This window comes from Pteronotus mesoamericanus, unplaced genomic scaffold, assembly GCF_021234165.1.
Source record: "Pteronotus mesoamericanus isolate MK-2021 breed Mesoamerican mustached bat unplaced genomic scaffold, CSHL_Meso_final contig_68, whole genome shotgun sequence".
NCBI lineage: Eukaryota > Metazoa > Chordata > Mammalia > Chiroptera > Mormoopidae > Pteronotus > Pteronotus mesoamericanus.
The window spans coordinates 5,056,767-5,084,199 of record NW_026555234.1 but is presented as its reverse complement, the minus strand read 5'-3'; the positions used below and the strand labels follow the sequence as shown (position 1 = coordinate 5,084,199).

Genomic DNA, 27,433 nt, shown 5'->3' with positions numbered 1-27,433 from the left:
TGCTCGGAGTCTCCAGCTCGCAAAGTCGCCGGCGTGCGGGCATCCAGGACCGCCGCCGCTGCCAGGTCTCGGGGCGCCCGCGCCCCTTCTCTGCCGCCTGTCCTGCCGTGTCCCGAGGCTCTCTCCGCCTGCCGCGTGCTCGACGGCGCTGCCCATGGCCCAGCCCGAGAGCCGACTTCGGGCGCCGCACCGGCTGGACCGCGGCACAGCTCAGGTGAGTACGGAGCGTACCGGGCTGGGGCCGCCAGGCTGGGGAGTGACAGGGCGATCAAGCTGTCCTGACCCGGCGCCCGGCACTTAGGGGCAAGCGCAGAGGCCAAGGTGAGTCGGGCCTGGAGCAAGTGCAGTGGATGCAGGGGAACGAGGAAGGAGAGCCTCGGGATTTTCCTGTCCCCCTCACCTCCTGCCTGGACCCCCTCACGCCCGCAGCTGGATGAGTCGGGAGAAACTGTCTGTATTTTGCCGGCAGGGCAGGTATCCGGATTTCTCACTCTCAGTGGGTTGGATCTGTACTCCTAGCAGAGCCGGAGGCTCGATCTCGCCCGTCCCTGCTCCCTAGCATCGTGCGGGGATGCCGGAGCGCGGAGCGCAGCGGATCCCGGGTACCACTTGAGCTGGGAACTGGGGCGGGGGCAAGGTCCGCAAAGAAAGTCAGTCGGTCCAGGGAGTATCCAGGCCAGGGAAACCTTGGTCTAGTTTGCCTCTGCATTGGGCTAGGGAGGAGAAGAGACGGGGCATCTCCCCAGGGGCGGCGATGCTCGGGAGCAGAGAAACTGAGGCTACCTACAGGCCTGGCAGTAAGTAACCTCTTTCCCCGAATGGCAATTATACACGGTCCTGAAATTTCCTGTTACTTTTTAACACCCCCCTCCTCACTATTTTTCCTGCCTCTGTTTCTATTTCGAGCACCACGGGTGGCGGCCGCGGGTGAGGGTGAGGGGAGGTGGGGCGCCAACCCGCGCGGGGAGCCCGCAGCCCCAGCTCCGAGCGAAGGGCACCCTCGAGGAACCCGACAGCTCCAGGTGCGCTCTCCGAGCCAGACGACGCCTCGTTCGCGGCTCCCCTCCTGCCCCCCTGCCCGGGGAGCCGGTGCGCGGGTTTCCAGAGCCTGCGACGGGATGGGAAGCTGCGAGATCAGGAGCCAGGATGCAGGGCCCGGGGAGTGCTCTGCGCCGCGGTCGTGGCCGGCGCCGCACGTCTTACACCTCCTGGCCTCGCCCGGCCGGCGTCCACGCTTCCTCGCACACACAGGCCCCTCTCCCCGAAGGGCGGCGGGGAGTGCATCTCTCCTCCTCGGCCCCTACTTTGCAGGACCAGTCGCATCCTGGCTTCGCCTTGCACGAGTCTCGCTCCTCCCCCAGCATTATCCGCCGGCTATTTTTATCCAGTCCTTGTACCAAGATGCTGTAGAGGGTGCGGGGTGGGGGGGATTCTGGGGAGGCGAATCCAAATCCACTGTCCTCGCGCTGAGATCGCAGAAGCGGTCCCCTGCTAGCAGGGGGCAGCCAAGGCTTCGAAGAGGAGCTCAGTGCCCCGCTTCGCCTTTGGCAGCCAGAGCTCTGGGAACCCGGGTACCGCCGGCTCCGCTGCGCCGCCCGCCGCGCTCCCGGGGAGCGGCCCCCGGGACAAATGCCCCGCGTCCGCGAGTCGGTGCTCTGCCGGCTGCTGCGGCTGCAGCCGGTGCGCACGCAGGATTGTTTGAGTCTGACTTGTGCGTTCTCGCTTGGCAGCCAAACCTCACCTTAATTTATTGAAACGCAATTACCAACATCCACCCAAAGGTTAATTTCATGAATTACATCTTTAAAAAAGGAGGGGGGGCAGACAACCCAACTTCTGCCTCCCTGCGTTTCTAAAGCCCATCCTTTCGCTCTGGGAATTCTTGTGTTGAGTTCTGCTTTCTCAGTAACAACTGGGAGCAATTGCAATAAGCCTGACCTAGTGAAATTCCAGGAGACGGACACTCCAGCTGCAAATCCCCGCGTCGGTCGGGCTTTGTATTTCCAGGGCTTAGATGTGTCCCTCCCACAGGGTTGCAGAAATTACGTATTGAAATGGACCATTGTGTTACATAAGATTTCCCCCCGAAGCAGCGAAGGACTAAGGAAGAAGCCTTCCCAGGAGTCAGTAGGTTTCTGCGACTCTTTCACCAGAGTTTGACGAAGCTGACAACTTCGTGACTAAGCACTCCTAAGTCAGCAGTTAATTGGGACACTAGCGTCCAGTGAGGATCCCTTACTGAGGCTTCTTGAGTGTTTTTCTGGGCTGCGGATCCAGGCCAAGGCTGCCTGGCGTACAAGGCACTGCAGCTTTGAGATGGGAGAATTTTCTTTTTCTTTTTTCTTTTTTTGCTTGGAACGTTGGTGAGAAAGTGGTACCTTGAACTTGCAGATGACATCAGGAAAACGCAGGGCTCTGTGGCTCTGATGTAGGTGTGCCTAGCATGAAGCCTGAAGTCCTACTGTCTAACTCAGTGTCCTGCACAGCGTAGACAACCAGGGACCCTTTCCTTGGGCTCCGTAGCATAGTTGGACTTTGAGTTTTTGTTGTCGGAAGAAGACATTCTCACAGAAAAGTACTGAGCTCTTTGAAAGAAAAACGACGTGGAAGGCTTTTTTTTTTTTTTTAATTAAAATATGATGGTGACTAGAAAGGGGCGTAGAAGATGGGCTGGCTGGTGTAAAACTGCTTGATCAGTGCCCGCTGCTTTTCCGGACCCGGGCATCTACCGTCAGTGGCGCAAACCCGCTGTGAGTACAGAGTCCTGGTCTCCCTGCTGAGGCTGGGATTTGGAGGGAGGAGCAGTAACCTGTCCTGATGCCTCCATGGAACTGAGCCTCTACCCAGGGTCATGGCTCAGGCACCAGTTCTGGAGCGGGGAGGAGTTACAACTTTCTAGCTGCTGGGTGGGAAATGCAGGAACTTCTCAGCTGTCGTGGAAAGCCACAATTTTCCAGCTGGTATTAGAAAAGACCTGGGTAGTCCCCCATCACTTTGCCGTAAGTGTCTGTCTTTCCTCCAGTCCCACTAATGACCCAGTGCTCTTGCCCTTGGCTGCCCTTTCCGGAGTGGCGGGGTCGGGGGGGGGGGGCATGCGTGGGTGCTGGCTGAATTTGGAGTCGCCCTTGGCTAATGACTTTTCCCTGTCTCAGCCCCAGATCCTTTCTCTGCAATACAGAGATTGAAAGATTATTATTAGAAAGTGAAAGAATGCCTGTGAAGAGCGTTTTGGAAATTCTAAAACACGATGGGAAGGCACAGGATGGCTTACTGTGTTTTCCCTGAAAATTTAATTTTGCCTATTGTAATGTCAACTGTAGTTTGTATGGCCAGCGCAAATTGCACGGGCTGAACATTGAATAGAGGAGAGGCTGTCATCCGAGGCTCCAGCAGCGCCCCGTGAACACGCTGCCTGAAACCCACCTGCTCCAGGCCGGCCTCGCTGCTTCTCAGAATTGTTCGGTTCTGGGTTTTAGGGTCAGAGTACAATGTTTTCGAGGCTTTTTTTTTTTCTTTTTAGCTTCATGACTCAAAAAAGAAGGAAAGTTCCAGATGGGGGTATCCATGGGGGAAGAGTGGCACGTGACCAGTTCGGGGGCCTGACCAGGGTGTCCCTTGTCATCAGCATAAAGTACTGGCTCTCGATTGCATTTTCAGTGTTGTTCGAAATGTATCCCCAGGATATAGCTAAGTGCCTGGCACTTAATAGAGACTTGATAACTATTTCTGAAATAATGAACGAATGCTTGAACTGAATCTTCGCAGAAACCCTGTGCTGTGCACAGGCAGATGGCATCCTTTCTATTTTAAAGATCTGGAATCTGCAGATGAGAAAAGTTAATTAATGTTCTGAAGGTACAAAGGATTCCAGATTGGAGTTCGGGTCTGTCTGTTCTCACTCCACTCCCTCCTCTGGCTGCTGTGGGGTGGCCCTCTCCCTCCCACCACCGCCTAGCGTCCCCCGACCCATGGGCATGTCTGCACTTTGGACGGCGCCCAAACAGCCCTCTTACTCGGGGGGCACAGCGCTCCTCTCATAGAGACTTTTCGGTGGGAGGTGGGGCTCTGTCTCTTTGTCCATCTCTCCAGGCCCTGAGCTAGCGCTTGGTTGATGATCTCACCTGACACCTGGGATCCTGAGGGACCCACTAAAAAGGGCACAAGGGCGGTTGAGTGCTTACGTATCACCATAAGTCATGAGTCCGGGGCCGTGTGTAGCAGCACGGATGTCCCAGGATGATTTCCCATGGTGGGATCCTGGCACATTCCTTGGCACCTGGGTTCCTTCATCTTTCTCATTTTCCAAGCCTGGCCTTGCCGCTTCTCATCCATTCCTGGGGGTAACCCATGGTCTCCAAGTCAATTCCCTTTCTCTCTGCATTAGCCTGACCTGTAATCAGCTGACATGCAGCCTCTCAGATTCCTCTCCACACCCGCCTCTGGCGTGAGGCCTCCTCGACTTCCTCTACCCACAGGGAATACACTCCTAGCTTTTTCAGGCCGTTAGAATAATACTTACTGGGCCATAATTTGTCAATAGTTATGTGGAACCATGAGAGTTCTAGAAAAATGAATACATTACTCTTCCAAGGAATAGCCTGAACATAATAGAAATAGATCCCAGTGGGCATCTTTTCTTTACATGGTTTCCCCTCCAAGCTGCATGTTTTCTGGGAGCTTTCCAGTAGGGGTCGCAAACTCAACTGCATTTCAGTGGCCCGGCAATTAACAGCTTTGGAAGCGGACCTGGGGCCTGGGCCGGCACCCAGGAGGGTGCCGCAGCTCAGACCCAGCACAGGCGGTTACCAGTGGGACCCCAGGCCCGGTCTTGCCAGATCTGTTTGTTTGTTTGTTTTTAAGATAGGCGGAAAGGTCACAATTTTATATAGAATCTATTGACTTTTAAGTACCAGCAGCTACTTCACTACTTTTAAATAATGCCATGTGGTCCAAACTAAACACCTCTGTAGGTCAGCCTCATATTTGACCCAAAGGCCCCCAGTCGATGGCCTGGGCTTTGCGGGGATGGAGGAGAAATTGGTTGCAATGTGAAACTTAGTGAAATCAGTTACCTAGAATACCAAGGCAAGGAAGGATGTGCCAGAGTGGGGTATAGACAGTGTTCCGGTGAGTTAACCTTCACATTCACAGCTGGTTTGTAGTGTTCCTTTTTCCTGCCCCAGTAACGGGTTAGGACGATCAACTCTGTTTTTTTAACACATGTTTATTGAGTTGTAACCATGTATCAAGCAAGTGGTGTTCCACTCACTGGTAATACTGTAGGGAGTAAAATAGATGGAAATCCTTGCCCTGAACTTACCTTCCAGTCAGGAGACAGATACAAATGAGACTGATCAGTAAAATCTGTCCTACGTTAGACAGCGATGTGCCAAGGGTAACAAATCAGCAGGGGACCATAGGAAATGGCAGGGGTCTGGGGTGAAACCGAGGCTCTGAAAGTTTAGCCTCTGACTCAGTTCAACCAAGTCAAGCTTCATGGTCCAACATGAAAGGTTTTTGGCAGAGGAGTTTGGATGCTTGATTATATTCTGGGAGTTGCTGTGGTGGGTGAACCCCTGAGCATATTTATTGAGTGCTCACCATGTGCCAGGCACTGGATTAAGTGCTAGAATACATTAATGAACAAAACCAATCGAGGGCCAGCCCTCAAGGAAGTCACAGACAGGCATGAAAGACATTAATACACGATCCCCAATGCACAAGTCACTGAGGTGCGCAAGAGGTGTGGGCAGGGGGTTGAATTTTCATGTGCAGAGCTCGGACGCTCAGCTTCTTCTTCCTCGGGCACCTGATTTGTGCCAAGTTTAGGTCTGTGCTCCTTTGCCCACTTGAACCCTGGCCCTATCATCAGTGAAGATATTTCGAAACTTTAATTTCATCACCTGGCAAAGATGTGCTGTATTATTACGAAATTTCACTTTTGTATCTCACACACACAAAAATGAAGTATTTTAAAAATGTGTTCTCTGTGTGCAATGTACTTGTGCCCTTGAACCCCTGATACCGCCTGTCTCAAATCTGCCCCCGGCTCTGTTGTTGCGTGTTGTCGCCAGGGAAGCTGTGGACAAGGTAGGAGACAGCTCTTCTTCTTGGGGAAGCGACCGTGTAGTGTGGCAGTCGGGTAAAATAACAAGTGTTCACGTATGAGGGGTAAGTGCGTAATGATTGGGCAGACCTTTCCTTGAGAACCCATCCCCTCAATCACCCATATATTTCTCTAATTGCAACGCCTTCTCCCACAGCGAGCTTGTGTTACAGTAATGTTCATCTTCCTACCTCGGTTGATCCCCTTCACTGTAGATGCCCTCTGAGAGCAGCGTCCAGACATGGATGTTTGTTTCTGCCACCAGGTTCTGGAACACTGTGTCTGCCTCCAGTACTTAGTTGCTCCAAAAATAAACAAGAGGAAACAGTTTGGCCTGGGGGAATTCGGGAAGGCTTTGTGGAGGGAAGAAATATTTAAGGAAAGAGAGAGGCATGGAGAGAAAAGCCAAAGAAAGATGATCAAGAAGAGTCAAATCTGCCAGAGGCCCCCCGAGCCCTTCCTGAGAGCTCATTGCCCATTTCAGGGGTCTCCAGTGTGGCCTGTCCAGGTGAATGGCTGCGACATCCACACAAGCCTTCCCCGCATTGATTCTGGCTGTGCAAAAGCGCTCTGTCAGGAAAAGAATGAAACCACTTAAAGAACAATGACATGAAAAGAGTAAAAAGGATGAAAATGATAATTCCGTACTTTTAGGCAGTGCGCTAACACCGGCTGTCTCCTTTTCCTTCCGCACCCAGCCCTTCACGGGAGGTGGAAGCCAGAGCATCTTCATTTGGTGCTTAAGGAGACTGAGGTCTGGGAGTGAAGCTCCTTTTCTCAGACCCTCAGGACGAAGGCCGCAGAGCCCGGACTCAGGCCGGACACTCTCCACCTGCCGGGAGGGGAAGGCTCCAGGTGGAGGCTCCTGAAATCCCTGGAAATACGGACAGAGTGGTCCGTATTTTCTATCAGTGAAGAAATACGTTTAGATTTCAAACGTTTACCTCTGTCTCCTTGTTTTCATCAAGAACTTCCATTTCAGCACTTCCCGGGCTTCATTTGGTGTCGTGTTGAATTTCCCCTAGAATTCCCGCAGATTAGGTACACCGCGTGGTAGGTGATTTTATGTAAATGTCCTCACTCTTTCATTCAGGAGAGTAAATCAGAGTCCTGTATCAGCAGTTAAAATACAGGGGGAGAAGGTGGATTGCAGAGGCAGCTGAAATGAAAAGGCAGGCTTGCTTGGCTGTGCTCAGGAAAATAAACACTCGGCGGCACAGAGAGCAAGTGGCTGGGCACCTCCTCTGGAAAACTTGCTTGCGCTTCACTTAAATTATGTCTTACACCAGATTTTTTGCCAGTGTCCTGGGTTGCAAGGAGAGAGAAGGTGCCAATTACAGATCTCCAGGTTAGACTTTGGAGTTATTCTTTGCGGGGAAAAGCTTTGCTTTTGAAGTCACATTTGTTTGAGTTTCTCATCTCTTGCTTACTGACTGTGTCATCCTGAGAAATAGACAAATTCTCTGGCCCTCATTTTTTACTACATTCTAATGGTGATTAAAGAGAGGGTCAATATACAATGCCTAGCATCATGCTCAAAAAAACATATATTCTTCTGGTATGGAGTCCCCAGACTTACCAGATAACTATACAGGACACTCAGTTAAATCTCAATTTCAGGTAAATGACATAGAATGTTTTAGTATAGATCTATTCCAGAAACTAAGTGTTAAGAAATTACTTAAGTTTCTTTCTGAAATTTAAATTTACCTGGAAGTACTGTACTTTATTAAGCATCCCTATTCTTGGTTGTGAGCGATTACTTTGGTGAAAGTTCTAGAGCCCTAAGAAGTTAGAGAGGAGAGAGTTCAGTGCTCTGGAAGGTGAAATGACTTAGCCAGGGTCTGGTCCCAGGAGCAAAGGAAGGGTAGCTTGTTCTGGCGGGCTGAGTAACAGATCAAACCAAGGCAGTCTTAATTTTTGCTGAAAGCAGCAAAAGAATAGTGGACCACATCAAGTTTTCAGTGCACTGAATAAGTGAGCCAAATTTTCTCCCGTGTCTCCCGTGTCGTGAAGGCACACACAGATTATTCCTGACACCCTTTGAGAGGAAGGCATTTCATACCCGTGAGGCCACCAGGGCAGTTCACTAAGGCAGCCCCCTCGCCCGCCCGCCCCCCCTATTTAACACAAACATCGCTGTAGGGCTGAACTTGGAAAGACAGAGCTCACACAAGGGGCTCCACTGAGCTCACTGAAGGAGTACTTTGTGCTTTGAAAACCCACACCTGCAACTGCTCCCTCCTCGATGAACCCAAAGCTAATAAAACTGTTAGGAGGCCTTTCAGACGAGCTCCGCCCAAGGAATGACCTCAGGTTGTAAACGGAGACCGAGATCTCCCAGAAGGCTGCCGGAGTATGTTGTTCTGAGGACACGGCTGTGAAAATGGCGTGTTTTTATTTCAGATAATAACCTGGTGGGGAGCTAAAATAACAACACTTCGGTCGCATGTGAACTTTTCCAAAGAAGAGTTTTGTGTTTTCTTCCATAGTGAAATATGCTCATGCCAAAATAATCAGTTTCCATTGCATATAATATCACTAACTCCTCACTTAGCCCGAGCTGCTTCCTAGCAGCGTGTGCAGATGGACTACAGGCCAGAAAGAGGGCGAAACAGCCTGAAGGTTAGCACGCGGGCTTCACCAGCCAAAGAGATCTGGTGGGGGTCCTCCCTGCTACTTCTCAGCCACGTCATAGGAGGTGAGTTACTCCTCATCTCTGAGCCTCAGGTTCCACCTCTGCAAAACAGACATGATTAAAATTATAGCAGAGGGTTGCTTAACGCACATTAAACCAAATAAGTTATGCCAAGCATTTGCACAGCGCCCGGATCATAGTCAGCACTTTTTAAAAAGACGCTGTTAATAAGAGGACAAGAGCAACGCAGGACCCTAGACGGCAAACTCAGCGTCATGTCAGAGAGAGCCTGGGAAGAATCTCACGCATCGTATCCATGGCAGAGTGTCTGAGTCCTCTGCCCTTTGTTTTTTTAGTCTTCATTTATATAACTCAAGCAAACTTTATGATTTCATTTTCTGGGCCAACAGGCTAGAGGCAGCAATGTAGGAAAGGCCTGGAAGAGCTGTTCGGGGCGGACAGGGTACAGAGAGAGAAAGGAAGGGAGGGAGAGAGCCCGGGAAGAGGGCAAGGAAGATAAGAACGCAGAAGAGAAGACAGGGCAGGAACATGATTGCAAGCAAACCAAAGTCCTTGAGAACGTGGAAATCCAGCAACATCCTGTAGCAGGGCAGTCTTCCGGGGTCCCTGATTAAATCCCCAGATACAGACGCCCTTCCAGCACGTCTGCACCCTGTCCTTCTCCCAGGCCTCCCCAGGACTCCACTCGATGCCCTAACCGAGAGGGAAGGTCACAAAGACCGTAATGGTGAAACTGGACAGGATGTGGAACATGATATAAACAGTGCTCTCCAATGGCATAACATCAGGGATAAAGACTGAAGACAAGGGAGCTGAGTGCCATCTTGTGGAGGGATTGGCCACGGTACCCCTCGGCCTCCCCTGACTTCCAGAGGGCTGTTTCTTCAGGTTTGGTTTTAAATTTCTGTTTGTTAGTCATCAGTTCTCTCTAAAGAGAATTTCAGGGCCCATGTCTCCTGCCCCGGCCCCTCCCTGTGAAACGCTGCCCGCCCTCCTGACCCCTGAGCCCCATCTTGACACATGTCATGGGATACGGCTGCTTCTTGGGGGCAAGGGGGCTGGGGCCTCCCTGGGGCCTGAGCCCTGAGGGGCTCCTGGGGACTCAGCACAAGAGAATGTCTTCTGCTCCCAAAGGGTGTGCGCTGTTTGAGGTTCTGGACGGGATTTTGTTTTCCTGGACCTTGGTTGCCTCGACCGCTGAATGGAGTTACACCTGCTCATGGACTGTGGCTGGGAGGATGGCATTTTATAATGTACACCAAACACCATCCGAGAGCCTGGTACCGAGTGGCTATAATGCAGCACTTAGTAGTAATTGTTAGTTTTTCTCTCTGATAAGCCAGATTTTGTTTGAAAAGCAGATCAAGAATGTCACTTAGGACCTAGCTGTGGAGTATCTTCCAGCCCTGCCCATCCCCCTGGCAGACCTTGTCCAACTGGAGAGAGGGCCCGCCTGTGCTGGGCAGCCCCCCCCATCTCTGCCCTAACGTGGGGACACAGCAAGAGTGGGGGACTCTCCTCTTCTACTCAGGAAAGCAAATCTTTCTCAGAAGCCTGCAGAAGATTTCCCAGTAGGTGCTGTTCCCCAAAACCTTGGTCACGTGCCCACAGGCCAAAATTACAGACAAGGAAACTGAGGCACACAGACATTTGAAACAGTGGACAAGGATGGTTAGAGGAGCACAGCAACCTTAATTGGTCCCTCTTGCCTTTGAGCAACTTTTGGCACTCAGGCTTGTATACCGCGATTGGGGATGGATCCTGCTCAGCTTCATAAGGTCTGTTTTATTGCCGTCCTCTGCTGAAACACGCACCTCGTGTTCTTCTGGCTCTACATTTTTTTCCTTCCCAGCTTCATAACTTTCACAGTCATTTGCAATCTGCAAAACGGGGTTGGGGGGATGCAAAAAGTAGGTTTGCAGTTGTTCATATGGAAAATAATACAATAATTAATAAATAATGAAGGGACAAACATTGTTTCGTGTCCTCACAGCTGTTAACCTATGTATGCCCACCCCTGTGTTTTTCTGTGTTCCTCTCTCCCCCCGACCTGAGCAAACCCTGCAAAACTAATCAGGCCCCTGCCCTGTCCCCTGATGCAGAATGTCCCATGGATCCCCATTATTTACAGAGTCAGGACTCACCCACAAGAAGAGATCTGAGCCCAGACATACCACTTCATTACCATATCCCTGTGGGAAAACTTAGAATCCCTCCAAACCTCACGTTTTCTTCATGATTTTTAATTATGTACGTTTATACACTTATTCATTTAATGTTTAGTCTGTTTTAGTGGGTTCAATTATAGGAGGATGGGGACATACTTGAGAGTGACCAAACCTGGGTCAAACCTGAATGAGTACCCGGCACCCCCGAAATAATCATTGAACAAAAAAACCCTCAGGACCCCAGTACCCCCCTTTCCATAGGGTTGTCAGGATTAAACACGGAGATTCACACAGAGCATTGAGTGCACATGGGGTTGCTCACAGCTGGCTGGCTCTTCTTTGCCTGTTTTGTTTTCACAGTGAAAGCGATGATGAAATTCAAGACCGCAGCCTGGCAGCCACGTTCTCACCTTGCAGGTGCCCTCTCTCCCCAGCCTCTGTTCTCTCCACACACCTCGCAGTCTGACCTCAGGACCGACGCCCATTGTTCCCCAGATAAAGCAGGAATGTAGTCATCTCCACCCTTGCCACATGCTGCTCCCTCCACCTCAGATCCCTGAGCCTGTCCCCTCTGTCATCAGGTTCAGGTTGTATCATTCTTTCAGGTCTGTCTCGGATGCCGTCCTGCTCCACTTCCTCCCCTCGCCCCCGCCCTATGATAAACAATTCTGTGTGTGCGGCACCGGGGAGGGGATCTCTCATCTGGGCTTGTGATAGGCTTGTCCTTTCCCTTCTGTGTGAAGGTCAGTGCAGCCTTGTGACTTGCTGTGGGCCATGCAGCCTGGGTGTCCCGCCTAGCCTGGAGCTTTAAGGAGCACTCCCGCTTGGCACATATTCTTTCCCCCGCCAGCATGGTGACCTGCATATTCCAGGCTAGCAGGTGTTTTGATGTTTGGGATTTCTAAGGGACTTGAGTGAGCACAGTCCCGCCACCAGCCCTCAGAAGGCAGGCAAGCAGGCAAAGGGCGGCGGCACTGGGATGTGTTGGGCTCAGCAGAGCCCAGCACGGCCACCGAAGGCGCTGGGTTTTCAGTTGTCCTGGAGCTCGCCTTACCACGTAGGTGACATTGTTAGGACCTCAGGAAACAGCTCACCCCCACTCCCCACCATCCTGCCCCAAGAGCGGGACAAACCAGGGCTCCTGGAGCTTCACCCCTCAGGCCTGATCCAGGACATTCTGCAGGATTGCTGAATGAAACGCAGACTTATGTGGTGTGAGGGTGAAGGGCCTCAGGTCCTGGGAGCCGGGCAGTGAAGACGCCAGTATTGTGAATACAAACATGAGTCTTTGAGGACAGGAGGATGGCTCGGTTCAGGGTTCTTGAGCTCAGATGGGCAGCCCTCCTTTGCTCCCCCTCAAAGGGGTCAGAGGGACATGGGGAAATGTTCCCTGGGCAAAGTCAAGGTCAGCCGGTGTTCTGCCCTCTCCAAACTCTCTCATGGTGGCTCTGCGTGCATCTTCCCCAGCCTCGTCGGCTCCTGCTCCAGGAACATATCCACAGTTATCGTCTTGAAGGAGGAGCCCACATTGGCCTGCTTCTGACTCCCAACCACCATCCGTTCACGGCAGAGAGCAGCAGAAGGGCTCCGGTTGGCATCGAGCCATTTGTTGGGACTCTGGTTCCACAGGCCACCAGGCCCTGCTGAGTTAAACAGTCCCTTGTGTTCAGAATTGCCCTCACCTGCTGCCTTTTCTTACTTGAATGGTTCTTTATGGGCCTTTGCTAAAGAGGGTACAAAGGCTAATGATCTCATAATAGTTGTCCTTTAAAAACATGCGATTCAGAGCCACTTTATGCTTTCATTCTGCTCTTTTTGTTTTTTGTCATTAGCTCTCTTTGCATAACTCTCAATACTCATAATTTTCTGCTTTTTCTGAAGAATGCTTTCGTTCTTGTCAATTTTTGGAATGCAGCAGTTTCTTTCTTATCATAATTATTTAAGCAGACTAGGTTTTATAAAATCTAAATGGTTGCTATTATGGCCCTTGTATTTTTCTCTTCAAGATAATATAATCAGGCCACTGTTGACTGAACTATTATGATTGAGCTCCTAGGTACTGAGGCTCTACCATGGGTTGTGTCAAGTGGGCTTTTATTCTTTTCTTCTGTAAGGGTTCATTAATTCTTGTAGCCACTTTCAACATGGTAGGCAACACTCCCTTTCTTCAGATGGGGAAACTGAGGCCCCGAGAGTCAGGAAGCTTTTCCGTGGGCAAACAACTAAGCCAGGGTTTAAAATCAAGGAGATCTGAACTCACTTGTTTGATCTTCCCAAAACATTTCATTTATTTCTCGATTTTCCTGTTTATATACTTTAGGCTGGACTTCAGTTAAAAACATTGAGCTTAACTTTTGTTACTGAGAAGCTTTGTACATAGTGCTATTTTTCTTCATCTTTGGTTCCGGTGATGTCTCAGCGTGCTTTCTAGGTTGTCCCCTTACCTAGGTGATCCACCTCTTAACCATGACCTAGGGTCGATTAATATCTACTCAATGAATGTGGGATGTGCTCTGAATAGACCCAGAACAGCAAAGGCAGTTCAGGAGGCTGGACCCAAGGAAACTGTCTTTCCTACGAGAAGCCGTATTATTTCCCCTCGTCACAAAAAGCTCAGCCGGGTAGAAGCGCAACATACGTCACAAACTTTAACCCATGAGGTGGTCTGCTGATGCCGGCAAGAGTGACAAAACTTTAGGGTTTACTTTGAACAGAAGTGGAATTTTGGATAATAGTGCCTTCCCATGACACACACACGAGTCTATTTCTTAATTCTCTAAAGGCTTCACATTTTATTAGACAGATGTAAGAGGGCAGATGATCTTAGAATTCATGACACAATAATTTCCCTTCATAAAGGAAGCTTAGGGCATGTCTGAGTGTTGGCCAACGTCCCACAGGAGTCAGGCCAGGGCTCGGGACTGGCCCCTAGCTCCTTACCCCCAGGTCAGCAGCCTGCTCACTCTCGCGCATCGGCCCCTTCCAGCAGAGAAGCCTTGGCCACGGTGCATTTTACGCGCCTGACAGGAGCCATGTTAGCGATATTGGTCATCTGAACACAACCTTTGTTGGCCACAGCCGTGGAAGGTGATCTGACATTGACAATGGTGACATTTAGTGGCAGTTTTCTACATGCCAGGCTCTCTTCTTAGCACTTCAGGTAATAATAAATCCTTTAAGTCTCATGACAATTCTAGGAAGCTGATACTGTTACCATTCCTACACTTCAGGTGAGAAAATGAGTCACACCAAGGTCACATGACTTGCTCTTGGCCAGCCAGAGGGAGTAAGGGATGGAGCCTGGATTCAAACCACCAGCCTCTCCCCTCTGAGCTGTTACAATTCATCCTGATGATGCCTGAATGTGTCCCTGGGTACCAGCTTGTTTCAAACAGTTTAAGTTAGAATAAATAAGTATACTGTAAAAGTATAAAATATAAGTCATTTTGCGTCAGCATTCAGAAAGAATAAATGATCAATCTGGAGATGATTTAACTTAAGATATGGTATTGTATGTAACCTGAAGATCCTGAAATTACAGAAAGTGTTAACAGGAGCTCACAGCGATGGTTGTGTCAAGTGCAATATCCAGGTGTTGTTCTTCTGCACAGATTAAATGGCACTGAGACATTTCTAGATGAGTAAGATAATAAGGCAGGCATTCCCTGTTCAAAGTAAATTTGTTTTAGATAAGTTAAAGCTCGAATCAGAAAGAAATGCAATAGCAATTCATTTTGCAGACAATGGAGCTTAAGAGTTTAGGAATATTCAACTTGAGTACTGTTTTTAAAACAATTCAAGTAGGGGACAAATAAAAGTCACAGCCACGCATGTATGTGTGGTGAGGGAGAGGAAAAAGCTTTGCGCTGTTTGATTTTTCAGGACTGTCACGCGAACAGCAACAGTTTGATTCAGAAAAGGTGGCAATCGGGGCTTTGTAAACAAAAAACAGCCCCGGCACAGTGTCCTCATTGTTCCCCTGCCTGTTTGTCATCAGCTCCTTGCAGGCAAGGATGTGTTACTCATTGTTCCATCCCTCGTGCCTTTCCCAGTGCGTGTCAGTACCAAGGGCTCGCTGAAATGCCTGTGTGTAAATGATCAGGGTAACCCAGGACATGCGTATCCAAAAGGACAGACAGAAACAACCCTTTGGGCGGAACCTGAGCTGTGGTCCCCAGGATCTCCCACTGACCTGCCCCAGCTCGCTGCCTGCCTGTGGTCTTGCTGGGAGTCAGGCTCAGGACGTCGCGTTTCCTCCCGTCGCCACGGTGCGAGCTCTCCCCACCATTTTTCTTTTTGTTCCTTTGTTGGGACATACACTGTAACCACCCTCCCTTTTGGCAGCCTTCAGCTTGTTCTGTGTACCTGGCTCCATTTTGTTTACTTTATTCATTTATTTGGTTTCCTTAGATTCCACATATAAGTGAAATCAGATGGTATTGTTTTTCTTCAGCTGCCTTATTTCCCTGAGCACAATACCCTGTAGGTCCATCCATGTTGTCCCAAATGGCAAGATTTCCTCCTCTTTATGGCTGAGTAATATTCCATTGTGTGAACCGTTGCATCTTTACCCATTCATCTATCGATGAACACTTAGGATTCTTCTGTGTCTGAGCTTTTGTGAAGATCGCTGCAGTGAACATTGGCATGCATGTATCTTTTTAAATTAGCATTTCTGGGCTGTTGCTTTTTTAAAATAAATATCCAGAAGTGCAACTGCCAGACTGTATGGAAGCTCACTTTTTCAGAGTGGCTGCACCAGTTTACAATCCCACCAACACTGAACAAGGGCTCCCTTGTCTCCTCATCCTTGCTGATGCTCTTATTTGTTGATATGTTAATGGCAGCCACTCTGACAGACCCCTGTGTATCTAAGTCTCAGGTGTGGCCCCGCCCGCTGGCTGGTGCAGCCTCGTATCCCCACGGCCTCGCCTCGACTGTGCGCGGTGCCAACCGCAGCACCCGCCTAGCCCTGCCCTGCTGCCAACTATTTTTTATTATGTTTTCTCAAGTGCACCTTACGTGGCAACTAATACCCCTTATTACATTCATAAAAATTAGGAGTTTTCCCATCAATATCCGTGGTTGAATCTTTTATAAGCAAATGATCAGACCGCAGCGGTCCCTCACCGCCACCAACTTTTGGAGAGCTGTCCGCAGCTGGCTTTCCAGGCAAACCCCATACGCGGCCTCTGGCTGCAGCCCCTACTGGTAACCACCTGCCTGAACCCAGGACACAGGTGAGCACTGCCCCTGGAAGGATTTCTGCGGCAGAGGCCTTACTATTGTATTTCTGCGGAGGGCTGTGTGCGAGTCTGCTCAGGCGGCTGTAACAAAGTACCGTCGACAGCGTGGCTTAAACAACAACAAGTATTCATTTTTTGCAATTCTGCGGTCTGGGAGTCTAAGATAAAGATGCCAACAGACTCGGCTCCTGCCGGGAGCCCTCCGCTGGCCTGCATATGGTTGTCGTCTCCTCGTGTGCTCCTGTGGCAGAGAGACCTCTGGTCTCTTCCTCTCCCATTATGGGTCTCGCCCCCATGATTCCATCTAACCCTAATTCCCTCCCAAAGCTCCCGTCTCCAAGCAGCATGTCACTGGGCATGAGGGCTCCGACGCACGCATTTGAGGGACACTGACATTTGGGCCGCACAGACTGGCTCAGGAAATGACAACAGCCCTCCCTCGCCGTTGCCAGTCCAGGGGAAGAACTTACTTCAGTTTGTACATATTTATTTTTAGCTGCAGACTACTTAATGTTTTCTACCCCAACACCAAAGAAGCACAGATTTCCGTGCCTGGGGCCGAGTGGGACGGGCACCAGGAGACCTTGGTTTCTGGCTGCGCCCAGCCCCTGCCTGCTTGCCCTCGCGTTCTTGTTCCCCGCCTGCCTCTGTTCTCCGGGCCCCAGGGATGAGGGCAGGACGGGACGATGGCTCATGGCCCTCGGCCCCCGATGCCCCATGTGTCTTTCCTGGTTATTTCTAAGGAGACCCAGAAATGCGTGGGACTCATGGGTGCCCACCATCCATGGAGTCGCATCATCCACTGCTCCCACCTCCCCGCCCGCCCACCCAGCCAGGAGGCGCTACAACCAGAGGGCACCTGAGGGGCAGTTGGGTTTCACGTGGAGAGGAACTGAAGCCACGCACAATGGCACACACCAGGCCACTGGCCCCTTCCCCTGTCTGCTGGTACAGCCCCCTCTCCACTCGGCTGCACCCACGAGTGAGAGAGGCCTGGCCGCCCTCGTGTCACGGAGCCCCGCATGCACTGCCTGTGCTAGCGAATCTCCGCCTCGCCTGAAGGATGTGTTTAGTCACTGCTGCCTGCTGTGCACAGCAGCGTGGTCGACCCAGCACGTGGTCGACAGGTAGCTCCTCCTCCTGTTCCCACACAGGCCGCACACACCTGGCTGCCCATCGCTCATGCGAGGTGTTGACGAAGGTGCCACTCACTGTGTGCGCCTTCAAAAGAGAGCCTGGATCCTGTCTGGGGGTCGCTGTCCTTTCTTCCATGAGCCTCTGTCTGCTTGAGTCACTGCAGTGCTTGGATTGTGCACAAATGTGTTTGACAAATTATCATCCCCGGATCCCGTGTATACCAAGTAGCCTTCTTCTTTTAGGGACAAAAATAGCTACCATGATTTGAGGGCTTGCCACGGGCCAGGCAATATGGTAATATCCTCAGCATCCACGCAGACTATTTCATTTAATCCTCACAGTTGGAATCTAGGGCCAGAGCATTCAACCTAAGGCTCCACGTTTCAGTGCTGCCTGCAGGATTTCAAGTTACAGAGCTGAGATCTGAGCCAGATGTGAGCCTCTAACTCCTGTGTGAAATCCACCAACCTCCTCTCCCCTACCCGCAGGATAATACCACCTCCTGGGCCAGACCAGGCTTTCTCTAGTTTGTCTACCACCAACTAGTTGTTTCTGTCCTGGAACTAAAAACAAACTGCCCAACAACAGTACGAAACAAAAACCAGCAGAAATGGGCCACAGCAGCTCAAGGCCAAGGCAATTGGAATCCAAATCCAAATGGGCACAGACCTTCCAAGCTCACAGGGCCCTCACCTTCCAAGGGCCGAGGGTGGGCAGCTAGTTACCCTGGGAGCTTGTTAAAAACACAAACACTCTGGCCTCTCCCAGACCTCTTGGATGGGAGTCCGCCTTTTGAAGTAGATCTCCAGGGGACTGGTAGCGTGGTGTATACATATGAGTTTAGAAAGCACCGAGCTGGACGGTTGTCGTGGGGCAGCCAGAGCTCCTGAGAAGGGAGCTTCAGTCACCTCCCCCGTGCTCTTCCCAGTCCAGATCCTTCTGCCCTAATCTCCCATCTAATGTGGAGAAGAATGCTGCTTGGGTTGGCATCAACCTGTTGTGGGACAGGCTGCATTCATCTTCCTTGTACCACGGCGTTCTCAGAGCCTCAGAAACAACACTGCGGTTTATTGCTTCTGGCCCCAATCCCTGTTCCAGCCCCCACACCACGCTGCCCTCCCTGGCTTGCCTAGGCACCTCTGACCTTCCATCCTGGGGAGATATATTCATTACCAGTCACCCTATTGTAAATATGGAACCTCTCAGCCTTGAGTGGGTACATTCAGAGAATTTTCCCCTTTTCCAAGGGAAAAATGAGGCCATCGCACTTCCTTGTCCCAGATGGTAAATGTGGCCCAGGGACAAGGATAAACATTACATGGACGAACCTTGGGTCCTTTCTGCTCTGAACTCTTTCCACCCACCCTACCCCACGGCCATTGCCATACGTAAAGCCAAACCACAACGAATGTCAACCTTGGTTGAAGAGTGTCATGTGTAGGCAGTTCCTAGAAAACAATTATGTACGGGAGGCTCGAGCCATCCACTGCCCTTTCCGAGGTGACAGGCACGAGCTAGATCCGTTTCCTCTGCCTCGGTTTCCAAGGGGACCTGCCAGGAGGGAAACCTGCCACCACTGCCCAGTGTTCATAAGCAGTTGGACCACGATGAAGGTGAAGGCCTGCATGTTCCCTAAGGGTGAACAGGTGATCTTACCCTGTTGCTGGCTCTGAAAATCAGTTGGATAGGGACATGACAGTTCTGTGGCCCGAACTGTCTTTAATCAGGTTGCAGGGCATTCCAGAAAGTTAAATCCCTCAATGCCCTGGGAAGCTTGGAGAGAGGCAGTCCCTGCATCGCAGTAGAATCACTCTGGTCCTCCCTGCTAGCTTTTCACGCTCTTGCTATGCTCCCCCCACCTGGAACACATTCCCCCCACCCAAGGGGAGCATCGCAGTCACAGGAGAAGAAGAGCAGCGGACTTTAGGGGTGGCCTGCAGAATTTTAGTTTTCACACTTCCTGAGTCTGTGACCTTGAGAAGGTCATTCCACCTGAAGAGCATGTTCCCCTATTCACCACGGGGAGAAAGGTGCTGTACTATTAGGCTTGCGGAATCTTATTTAATCAGGAAGGCAGCCATAGGAAGTACATTTAGCCCATTCTGCAAAAATGCACATTGAACCTAGACAGATAAGAAGCTTATCAGAGGACCGTTAGCTCTAAGAATTCTTGCCTGGATCTATCTGATGGAAAAATCTCCTTTGTTTTTCCGCTACCTTTTCATTGCTTAAAAAGTGAAAAATAAAATGAGAAGAGCCACTTCTTTATACTGTTGCAAGTATTAGAGGGGGTAATTTATACATGAGTGTGCACCGCCTGGCACACAGCGGGCACTCTTAAGTAATCTGTTCTTCCCAATCCTTTTGTGGAATCCTTTCAAGGAAGTGTGGTGGAGTGTTTTCATCGTCTCTGTTCTGGAAGAGACTCTTGCCTGGGACAGCTGTGTTTCTCGCATGTCGGGGGCTGGGAAGGTGCCCACAGATGGATCACAGACTCCCCTGTCCCCGACGCACTCAATGTCCCTCCTGTGAAATTCTCCTGGTTATTTCATTTTATCCATGAATCTTCCAGGGGTGGGACTTGGAGAATATATTGTAGTTAATTATATTTGAAATCTAGGTCACGATGTGAATCATGGAATAAGAAGACTGAAGGACAAAATTAAAATATGTTTGAAGGGTTATTTCACTGCTTCCCCTCCTTTTTTAATTAAAATATTTTCTAGACCCAGGTGACCTTGTCCAACTACCATTGGAAATGTTGAGCCCCTCTTTTCAACATCTGGTTTTTGCTTGACTCTCTAAAGATGGAAAACTAACTTCTTTTTTTGATGCAGTCTTTTTCATAGACACACTGTTGGGTTTCCCATTTTATTGGATTCAAAGTCAAGGGAGGCAGGGAGAGGGTAACGGGGGAAAGAAGGGGAAGGGTCATCAAGGAACATGTATAAAGGACCTGTGGACAAAGCCAAAGGGGGGAAGGATTGAGGGAGGGAGGTGGGGGTGGGTGGGGCGGGGGAAAGTGGTGGCAGGAAAATGAAGACAACCGTATTTGAACAACAATAACAAAAAGAGACAGAAAAAAGGAAAAAAAAGAATTAAAAGTCTTTCTCAGGGTCTGTGGACACTTGCGTTCCTTTTGCCACTATATCTGGCACGTCTGTCAGCAAACAGGCTCTCCAGGACCCTCTGTGTCCCAGAAGTCACGCGGCGGGGTGGGGGCGAGCGGGGCAGCAGGGGGGCTGGGCCCTGACAGGGAGCCAGCGCTGAACTGACGTTGTCAGCTGGAGAGGCAGACAGTAAACAAGCAAAGATGATTTCAGATAGTATATGAGGGATATAAAATGGATGATGTAAAGAAAGTAATTAAAAGAGAGCAGGTGGGCTCCTGCAGCAGTGACTGCCAGTGTTTGAAATGAAATATGCATGACAAGAAAGCGCCAGGCCCAGAAACTCGGAAAGAGGGAGGGACAGCGAATGCCAAGGCCCGGAGCTGGAGCTGGCGTGCGCCCCTTTTGTCCAAAGGAACAGAAAAGGCAGTGAAGCTGAAGGTGGGTTCAAAAGAGCAGGCTGAGGCTGGAAGGGCAGGCAGCTCCCGTTCTAGGGGCCTCCAGGGCCTGGAAAGGCGTGTGAATGTAATTCCAAGTGCAAGGGAACTTCCATCTAGAAAATTCCATGGCCTCTCCTTTGTGTCCCCCACATCTGGCATGCGGTCAGCATCTTCACGGTGTTGCCCAAGAAAGCTTCATGCTGCTGATGGGAAAGGCTCTGTTCTTCTGAAACAGGGCTTGTTACTGCTGACGAAGGAGACAGCCTCCCCATCCACGGGAGTAAACAGAGAGGGGACTGGGTCGCTCTTTGGGCCTTTTCACCCGTCTATGCAGAGGAGAAAGGGGTTCAGATTGTTCATCCCCATCAGTCTAGGGCCTTCTAAGAAATCCTGGCTCTTCATCCAAGGATGGATGCCAGGCATGAAGGTTCAACAGGACCAGGAGCTCCCAGCAAGGAACCCAGCGCCTGCCGCTGTGCCTCTTGGGCATTGTCAAGGACTGGAGGCTTTGCCTACCCAGGCTGAGCTTGCTCATTTACCTTTTCTTAGGCCTCACTCCCTTGTGAGGCTGCCAGTTCCCTTGAGGACTTGGGCTGAGCCTCGCAGGGGCCCTCCATGCAAAGTCACCAACCTGGAGTCTGCTCGGTAGCCAGTGCCACAGACGGCAGCTGCCACCACTGCTTTGGGTGGGGGACATGGCCTGGGCTCCAGATGCCGGCCAGCGCCCTGTGCGTGCCTTGCCAGCTCAGGGCTCCGTCATTCAGAAGGTTCCATTTGTTCACTAGTACCTGGTTTGCTCCTGGAGAGAGAATAATGAATTGATCTCCGTGCTGCCTGCTGACTCAAACTTGCCTCCCCAGTCGTTTTCCTGGTTAGGAAGCTCGTAATTTGTGAGTCAGGTAGGGGACCTTGTCTGTGAGAGAGCACTTTGCACACTCCAAGGGCTTCCAGGTTACGAATCCCCACTCCACTCGGTGCTCTGAGTCCCTGTGCTGCCCACCCCAGTTGTCGCCGACCACGCACGGCATTGAGACGCGCCGGAAGAATAAATGTGTACGTGCCGGACTGTGAAGGCTGAACTCACAAAAAATGTGAAACGCCTTCTTAATTTTACATGGCAATAACATTTTGGGTATATTGGGTTACATAAAATATTTCATTTTAAAATCATCTTAAATTATTGGGGAAAAAAGCAGGGTCAACTGTAATAGCATAAGCAATAAAATACAATAAAAAATTATTGGGGTCACAGTGTTTAACAAAATTATGTAGGTTTCAAGTGTACAATTTTATAATCTATCATCTGTACATTGCATTGTCTTTAGTGTGGCTCCCGGAAAATTTTACAGTGCATATGTGGGTCATTTTGACATTTATAATAAAAGTAATAACAACACATGACTTGTCATAGGGTAAGATTTGACTGAGCACCAGAGACATGTTAATAGTGATTACTGTCATCTTTGGGAAGGTTTACTGTTACCCTGATTAGATCTCTTAATTACCTGAGAAGACTGCAGTTTTTCTGAGAAAGTACGAAAACTGTTACACTTTTATCTATACAATTCATCCGTTGTGTGACTACCATTGGGGAAGCTGTGGTTAACATTACAGATGAGAAAAGGCTTGGTAAAAATGGGGAACTCTTCTCAATGCTGAGCTAAAATGTTAGATATATCCCATAAATTCAAGAAATATTTGTTTGATAAGTGAAAAAAGTGCGTATGTGGCTCACACCGTATTTCTATTGGGCAGAGCTTTGAGGAGGTGGAATGATCAGCATGTTGCAGAGGAGGCGACGGAGACTAGGAGAAGTTAAGCCAAACCTAGAGAAAGATTCCTGACTCCATAGCCTGTGTAGTTTCTTTTGACTCTTCTACTGAATGGGACCAATGAATGAGTTTGGCCCCGCGTTGTACGTACCATGTGTATCAGTTGGTTCTGGAGTTGCTGTCTGGGGGTTGTTACTGCTGGGTAGGTTTGGGCGGGCTTTCTTGTTTAGGACCCCAAAACATTGCCCTTAGTTGGGAGGCAGCGGCAATAACAGATAGAGCACAGAACTAAAATTCAGGAGCCACAGATTCGAGGCCTGGATTGTCTGTGTGACCTTGGGCAGGTTACTGCGAGGCCTCCTCACCCAAACGAGGAACGGCAGGGACTCAGTGCCCCTTTGCTTCGATGTTCATAACCCCATTGTCCAGATCCATGGGGTTCCCAAGTCCTGGCTCACACCTGGGCCGGGAGAGCTTTACTTTTCTGAGAGTGTTACTAAAAGCCCAGAAATTCTGGCCATACCCCGGAGAAATTCAAACTTGCAGACGACCACAGGAAGGAGTTGGCTCTTAATGGCCACTGTGGATGTGGGTGTGTGATACACATTATACATACAGTGAGATATGCATATATGTGTATGGATACACATCTATATATAAGTGCATATATAACAGCTAAAGTTTCATACGTGCACATGCTATACATATAACTGCCTCTGTATATAACTCATATGTATATCTATGCTTCTCGCTCTCTCTGTTTCCCTGTCTCTCTCTCTCTGAGACTTTAGCCAAGCTTTTATTTCCCCTATAGCTCAAATATTAAATATTTTTGGAATGTAGAAGGCTGATAATAAGCAAATACATTTTTAGAAAGTTTAAAGGAGAAATGAGGAGCTGTTAAATAACTAACTGCCCAGTTTTGGGGTTTTGTTTTTGTTTTTTTTTTTTTGTATTTCTACTTCTGACAGGACACACGACATTTAGTTTCTTCTCTCTGTGACTGCCGGTAATTCCCCTTTAGGAAAAAGACCTCAGATGGGCGCTGGGCTGAGCAGGAGGCCTCATAACAGAGTAGGGAGAACATTCGGACAGCACGGCTTTTAGAGCTGGGCCGCTGACTCTGCCCCTCCGGCGCGGAGGGGCTGGGGCTAGTGGTGGATCCCCGAGTGGGAATAGAGAGCAGTAATACGGAGACAGCACTGCCCATCGCTTCGCCCACCCCACCCCCTGCCCAGGCACACACGCTCCCATGCTCACACATGCACGAACCCACACTGGTACATACACACGCACATGTGCACACACATGTGAGAGGCAAGCACAGCTGGTCCATTCCGTAGGCCCACACGCGCAGTTGAGAAGGAAATGGAATTTGCCTGAAACATACTGAAATGTTCAATTGACTGAAGCAAATGGCCCATTAAATTGAGCTTATCCAATCAGTAGAACCAACCTTGAACCACATCTTGTTTGGCCAGCCATCCTTAAACATTTCCCTTTTTTTCCCAAAACAATTACACCACTCGATCTTGCCAGTCTCTTTGCCAGCATTCGGTGATTCTCTAAAGGTTTCCAGCTATTTAACTGCTTGTTCTTTAATATACATTTTTTCCTCCAAATAGTTAATACAGTCGAAATCTGAGGGAACTGGATCAATTGGCTCTGGAGGCGGTTCTTTGTTTATACATTCTGAACAAGTTTTAAACTGATTAAATGAATTTTAAACCTGGTCTAAAGAAGATGATGGGCCCCCTGATGGAGAACATTTTCACTGGTTCTGGAAGCCCCACAGTCCCCAAGCCTGGCCTGCCTCTAGGCCATCCCTAGCTGTGCTTAGTTAGACAGGGGTTACTTCAAAGACAGCTTCCGCTCTCCTCTTTCTGGGAGAGGGTCAAACATGGATTGTTTCTCAGCGCCTGGAGAACGCGAGCCATAAGCCGTCCCTCTTGGGGAACCCGTGCCATCCCGCCCAGAGTGCCTGTGAGCTTGAGGGGCTCGAATGCCTAACTGTGATAAATCCCAGATGGGTAAAGAGGAGAAGGTGTAAAGGAGGCAGTTTGTGGAAAGACAGCTCTGAGTTCAGAGTTTTGAATTTGGGCTCTGCATTTTGAATGAACTTCTTGGTATCCTTGGGCAAGACTGTCATCTGTGACCGTCCTGCCTGCCCCCCTTCCACTGCAGGGTTGTGGGGACAAGTCAACTGAGCGGTCTGCAAGACGACTTTGCAAATAGTAAGGCATTGCACACATGAAGGCTTTTCGATCTTTCTAGGACCTCACCTGTTCATCCCTCTAGCCCCACTTCAAACCTTTCTGCTGCTGTGAAGCCCTCCCCAGCTGTTTCAGGCAGAATGAGTGACCATACGCCCCCATGGCGCCCTGCCTGAACGATGATCGTACCTGCATGACGGCAGTGCCTGCAGTCAGGGCGCAGCAGTCAGCCTTTCCCAAACGTGTGCTGCTGTACGAGCCACCCCAAAACTCAGTGGCTAAAACCCACCAGGATGCAGGATGTGAGCCCAGCGGCTCTGCGGCCCCTGTCCCTCCTCCTCCTCCTGGAACCAGGGGCTGACCGGGGCACATTATTCTCATGGCAAGAGGGCGAGCGGAGGCACACGAGGCCTCTTAAGGCCTGGGCTGGGGACTGACAAATTGTCTTTTCTGCCCACACGCTGTTGGCCCAACACAAACCATATTGTTGGGAAGCATATTCCTCTCACAATGAAGCCAGAACAAGAACTGGATGCAGGGTAAGGGGAAGAACTGGAACCAAACAGTCAATCGTTCATACGGGTTCACCTGTGCTATTAGATCCGGAGCTCCCGGGGGCCTGGGGCAGGAACAAGGTGTGCCCCATACCACCTGCCACTGCACCTGGAGCTGGCAGGTAGTAGATGTTTCACTGATGTTTGTTAAGGTCTGAAAGGCCTCCCCAACCCTCTCGTTTATAGCAGAGTTTGGCAAACTGTGGCTACCAGGCCAACGCGGGCTCTTGCGCTCTCTCTCTCAAACTTATAAACTATTCAAGAGAACATATAAATTGTTGGAAAACAAAAGAAAAATATATTTAATGAGACATAAAATTATGTGAATTCAGATTTCAGTGTCCATAAATAAAGCTTTATTGGGACACAGCCACACCCATGCCTTTGTGTATTGTCTGTGGCTACTTAAGAGCAAAACTGCATACTTAGAGTTGCCATAGAGACTCTATGTCCCTGAAGCCTCAACTTTTCCTATCTGGTCCTACACAGAAAGTTTACCACCCCCTGCTTTGTAGGATCAAGACACTGAGAGAGCCCCGGGGGAGGTGAATGCCCTGCCCAAGACTCCAGAGTCATTGGCTCCTTTAAGCCTGTGCATTTGGGGTTAATAATTTCCTTTCTTTGTTTCCTAGTAATTGGCTACCTGCCACGCCCATGTGTCACTGATAAGGAGGCACTTCTTGCGGCAGCACTTCATGACCCAGCGACGTCCAGCCTAGTGAAGCCACTGTGGTGTCCAGCATGGCCACGCTGCTTCTGGGCGCCGCGCTGCTGGTGGCGCAGCTGCAGCTAGTGCCTTCCCGCCCCGGGGCAGAGCCTCAGGGGCTTGTGCGGAAAGCAGCCACCCTCCAGGACGAGGCCCTGGATGGGGTGGCCCCCAATGGCTCAGCCCAGCAGCTGCCGCAGACAATCATCATAGGGGTGCGCAAGGGAGGCACCCGCGCACTGTTGGAGATGCTCAGCCTGCACCCCGACGTGGCAGCCGCCGAGAACGAGGTCCACTTCTTCGACTGGGAGGAGCACTACAGCCAAGGCCTGGGCTGGTACCTCAGCCAGATGCCCCTCTCCACCCCGCACCAGCTCACCGTGGAAAAGACCCCCGCGTACTTCACGTCGCCCAAAGTGCCTGAGCGGGTCCACAGCATGAATCCGGCCATTCGGCTGCTGCTCATCCTGCGGGACCCGTCGGAGCGCGTGCTGTCGGACTACACGCAAGTGCTGTACAACCACGTGCAGAAGCGCAAGCCCTACCCGTCCATCGAGGAGTTCCTGGTGCGCGACGGCCGGCTCAACGTGGACTACAAGGCGCTCAACCGCAGCCTCTACCACGTGCACATGCGCAACTGGCTGCGCTTCTTCCCGCTGCGCCACATCCACATCGTGGACGGCGACCGCCTCATCAGGGACCCTTTCCCCGAGATCCAAAAGGTCGAGAGGTTTCTGAAGCTGTCGCCGCAGATCAACGCCTCGAACTTCTACTTTAACAAAACCAAGGGCTTTTACTGCCTGCGGGACAGCGGCCGGGACCGCTGCTTACACGAGTCCAAAGGCCGGGCGCACCCTCAAGTGGACCCCAAACTCCTCAATAAATTGCACGAATATTTTCACGAGCCAAATAAGAAATTTTTTGAGCTTGTGGGCAGAACATTTGACTGGCACTGATTTGCGATAAGCTAGGCTCGGAGCCTTTCCTACTGTAAGTTCGGGGGTACATCTAGGGGGAAAATAATTTTAAAAGGGCATTTAAGCTATAATTTATTTGTAAAATCCATAAATTACTTCTGTACAGTATTAGATTCACAATTGCCATATATACTAGTTATATTTTTCTACTTGTTAAATTGAGGGCATTTTGTATTGTTTTTCATGTTTGTTAACATTGTGTAATATGTCTCTATATGAAGGAACTAAAAGATTTCACTGCAAAAAGAAAAAAGAAAAAAAAAGAAAAAAAATTCTGGAGACGCTGTCTTTTTTTTTTTTTTTTAATATAATTAATTTGCCCCTGACTCAAACTAGCTGTCTATG

General features: G+C 50.1%; 1 protein-coding gene across 2 annotated transcripts; it reads left to right on the top strand.

Moving 5' to 3' along the window:
- On the top strand, positions 1-27,340 carry HS3ST1 (heparan sulfate-glucosamine 3-sulfotransferase 1). Of its 2 annotated transcripts, none has more exons than XM_054582237.1 (2): positions 1-214; positions 26,038-27,340. In XM_054582237.1, exon 2 carries the CDS (start codon positions 26,147-26,149, stop codon positions 27,065-27,067), a length of 921 nt encoding a protein of 306 aa, XP_054438212.1. In that variant the 5' UTR covers positions 1-214; positions 26,038-26,146; the 3' UTR covers positions 27,068-27,340. The 2 variants fall into 2 exon arrangements, with proteins under 2 accessions (XP_054438212.1, XP_054438213.1); XM_054582238.1 differs by lacking the exon at positions 1-214 and adding an exon at positions 2,132-2,750.
- The last annotated feature ends 93 nt before the right edge of the window (positions 27,341-27,433 follow it).

What these genes read in the sequence shown, in the direction of transcription:
- HS3ST1 (XM_054582237.1), top strand. Translation starts at nt 26,147, where the DNA reads ATGGCCACGCTGCTTCTGGGCGCCGCGCTGCTGGTGGCGCAGCTGCAG.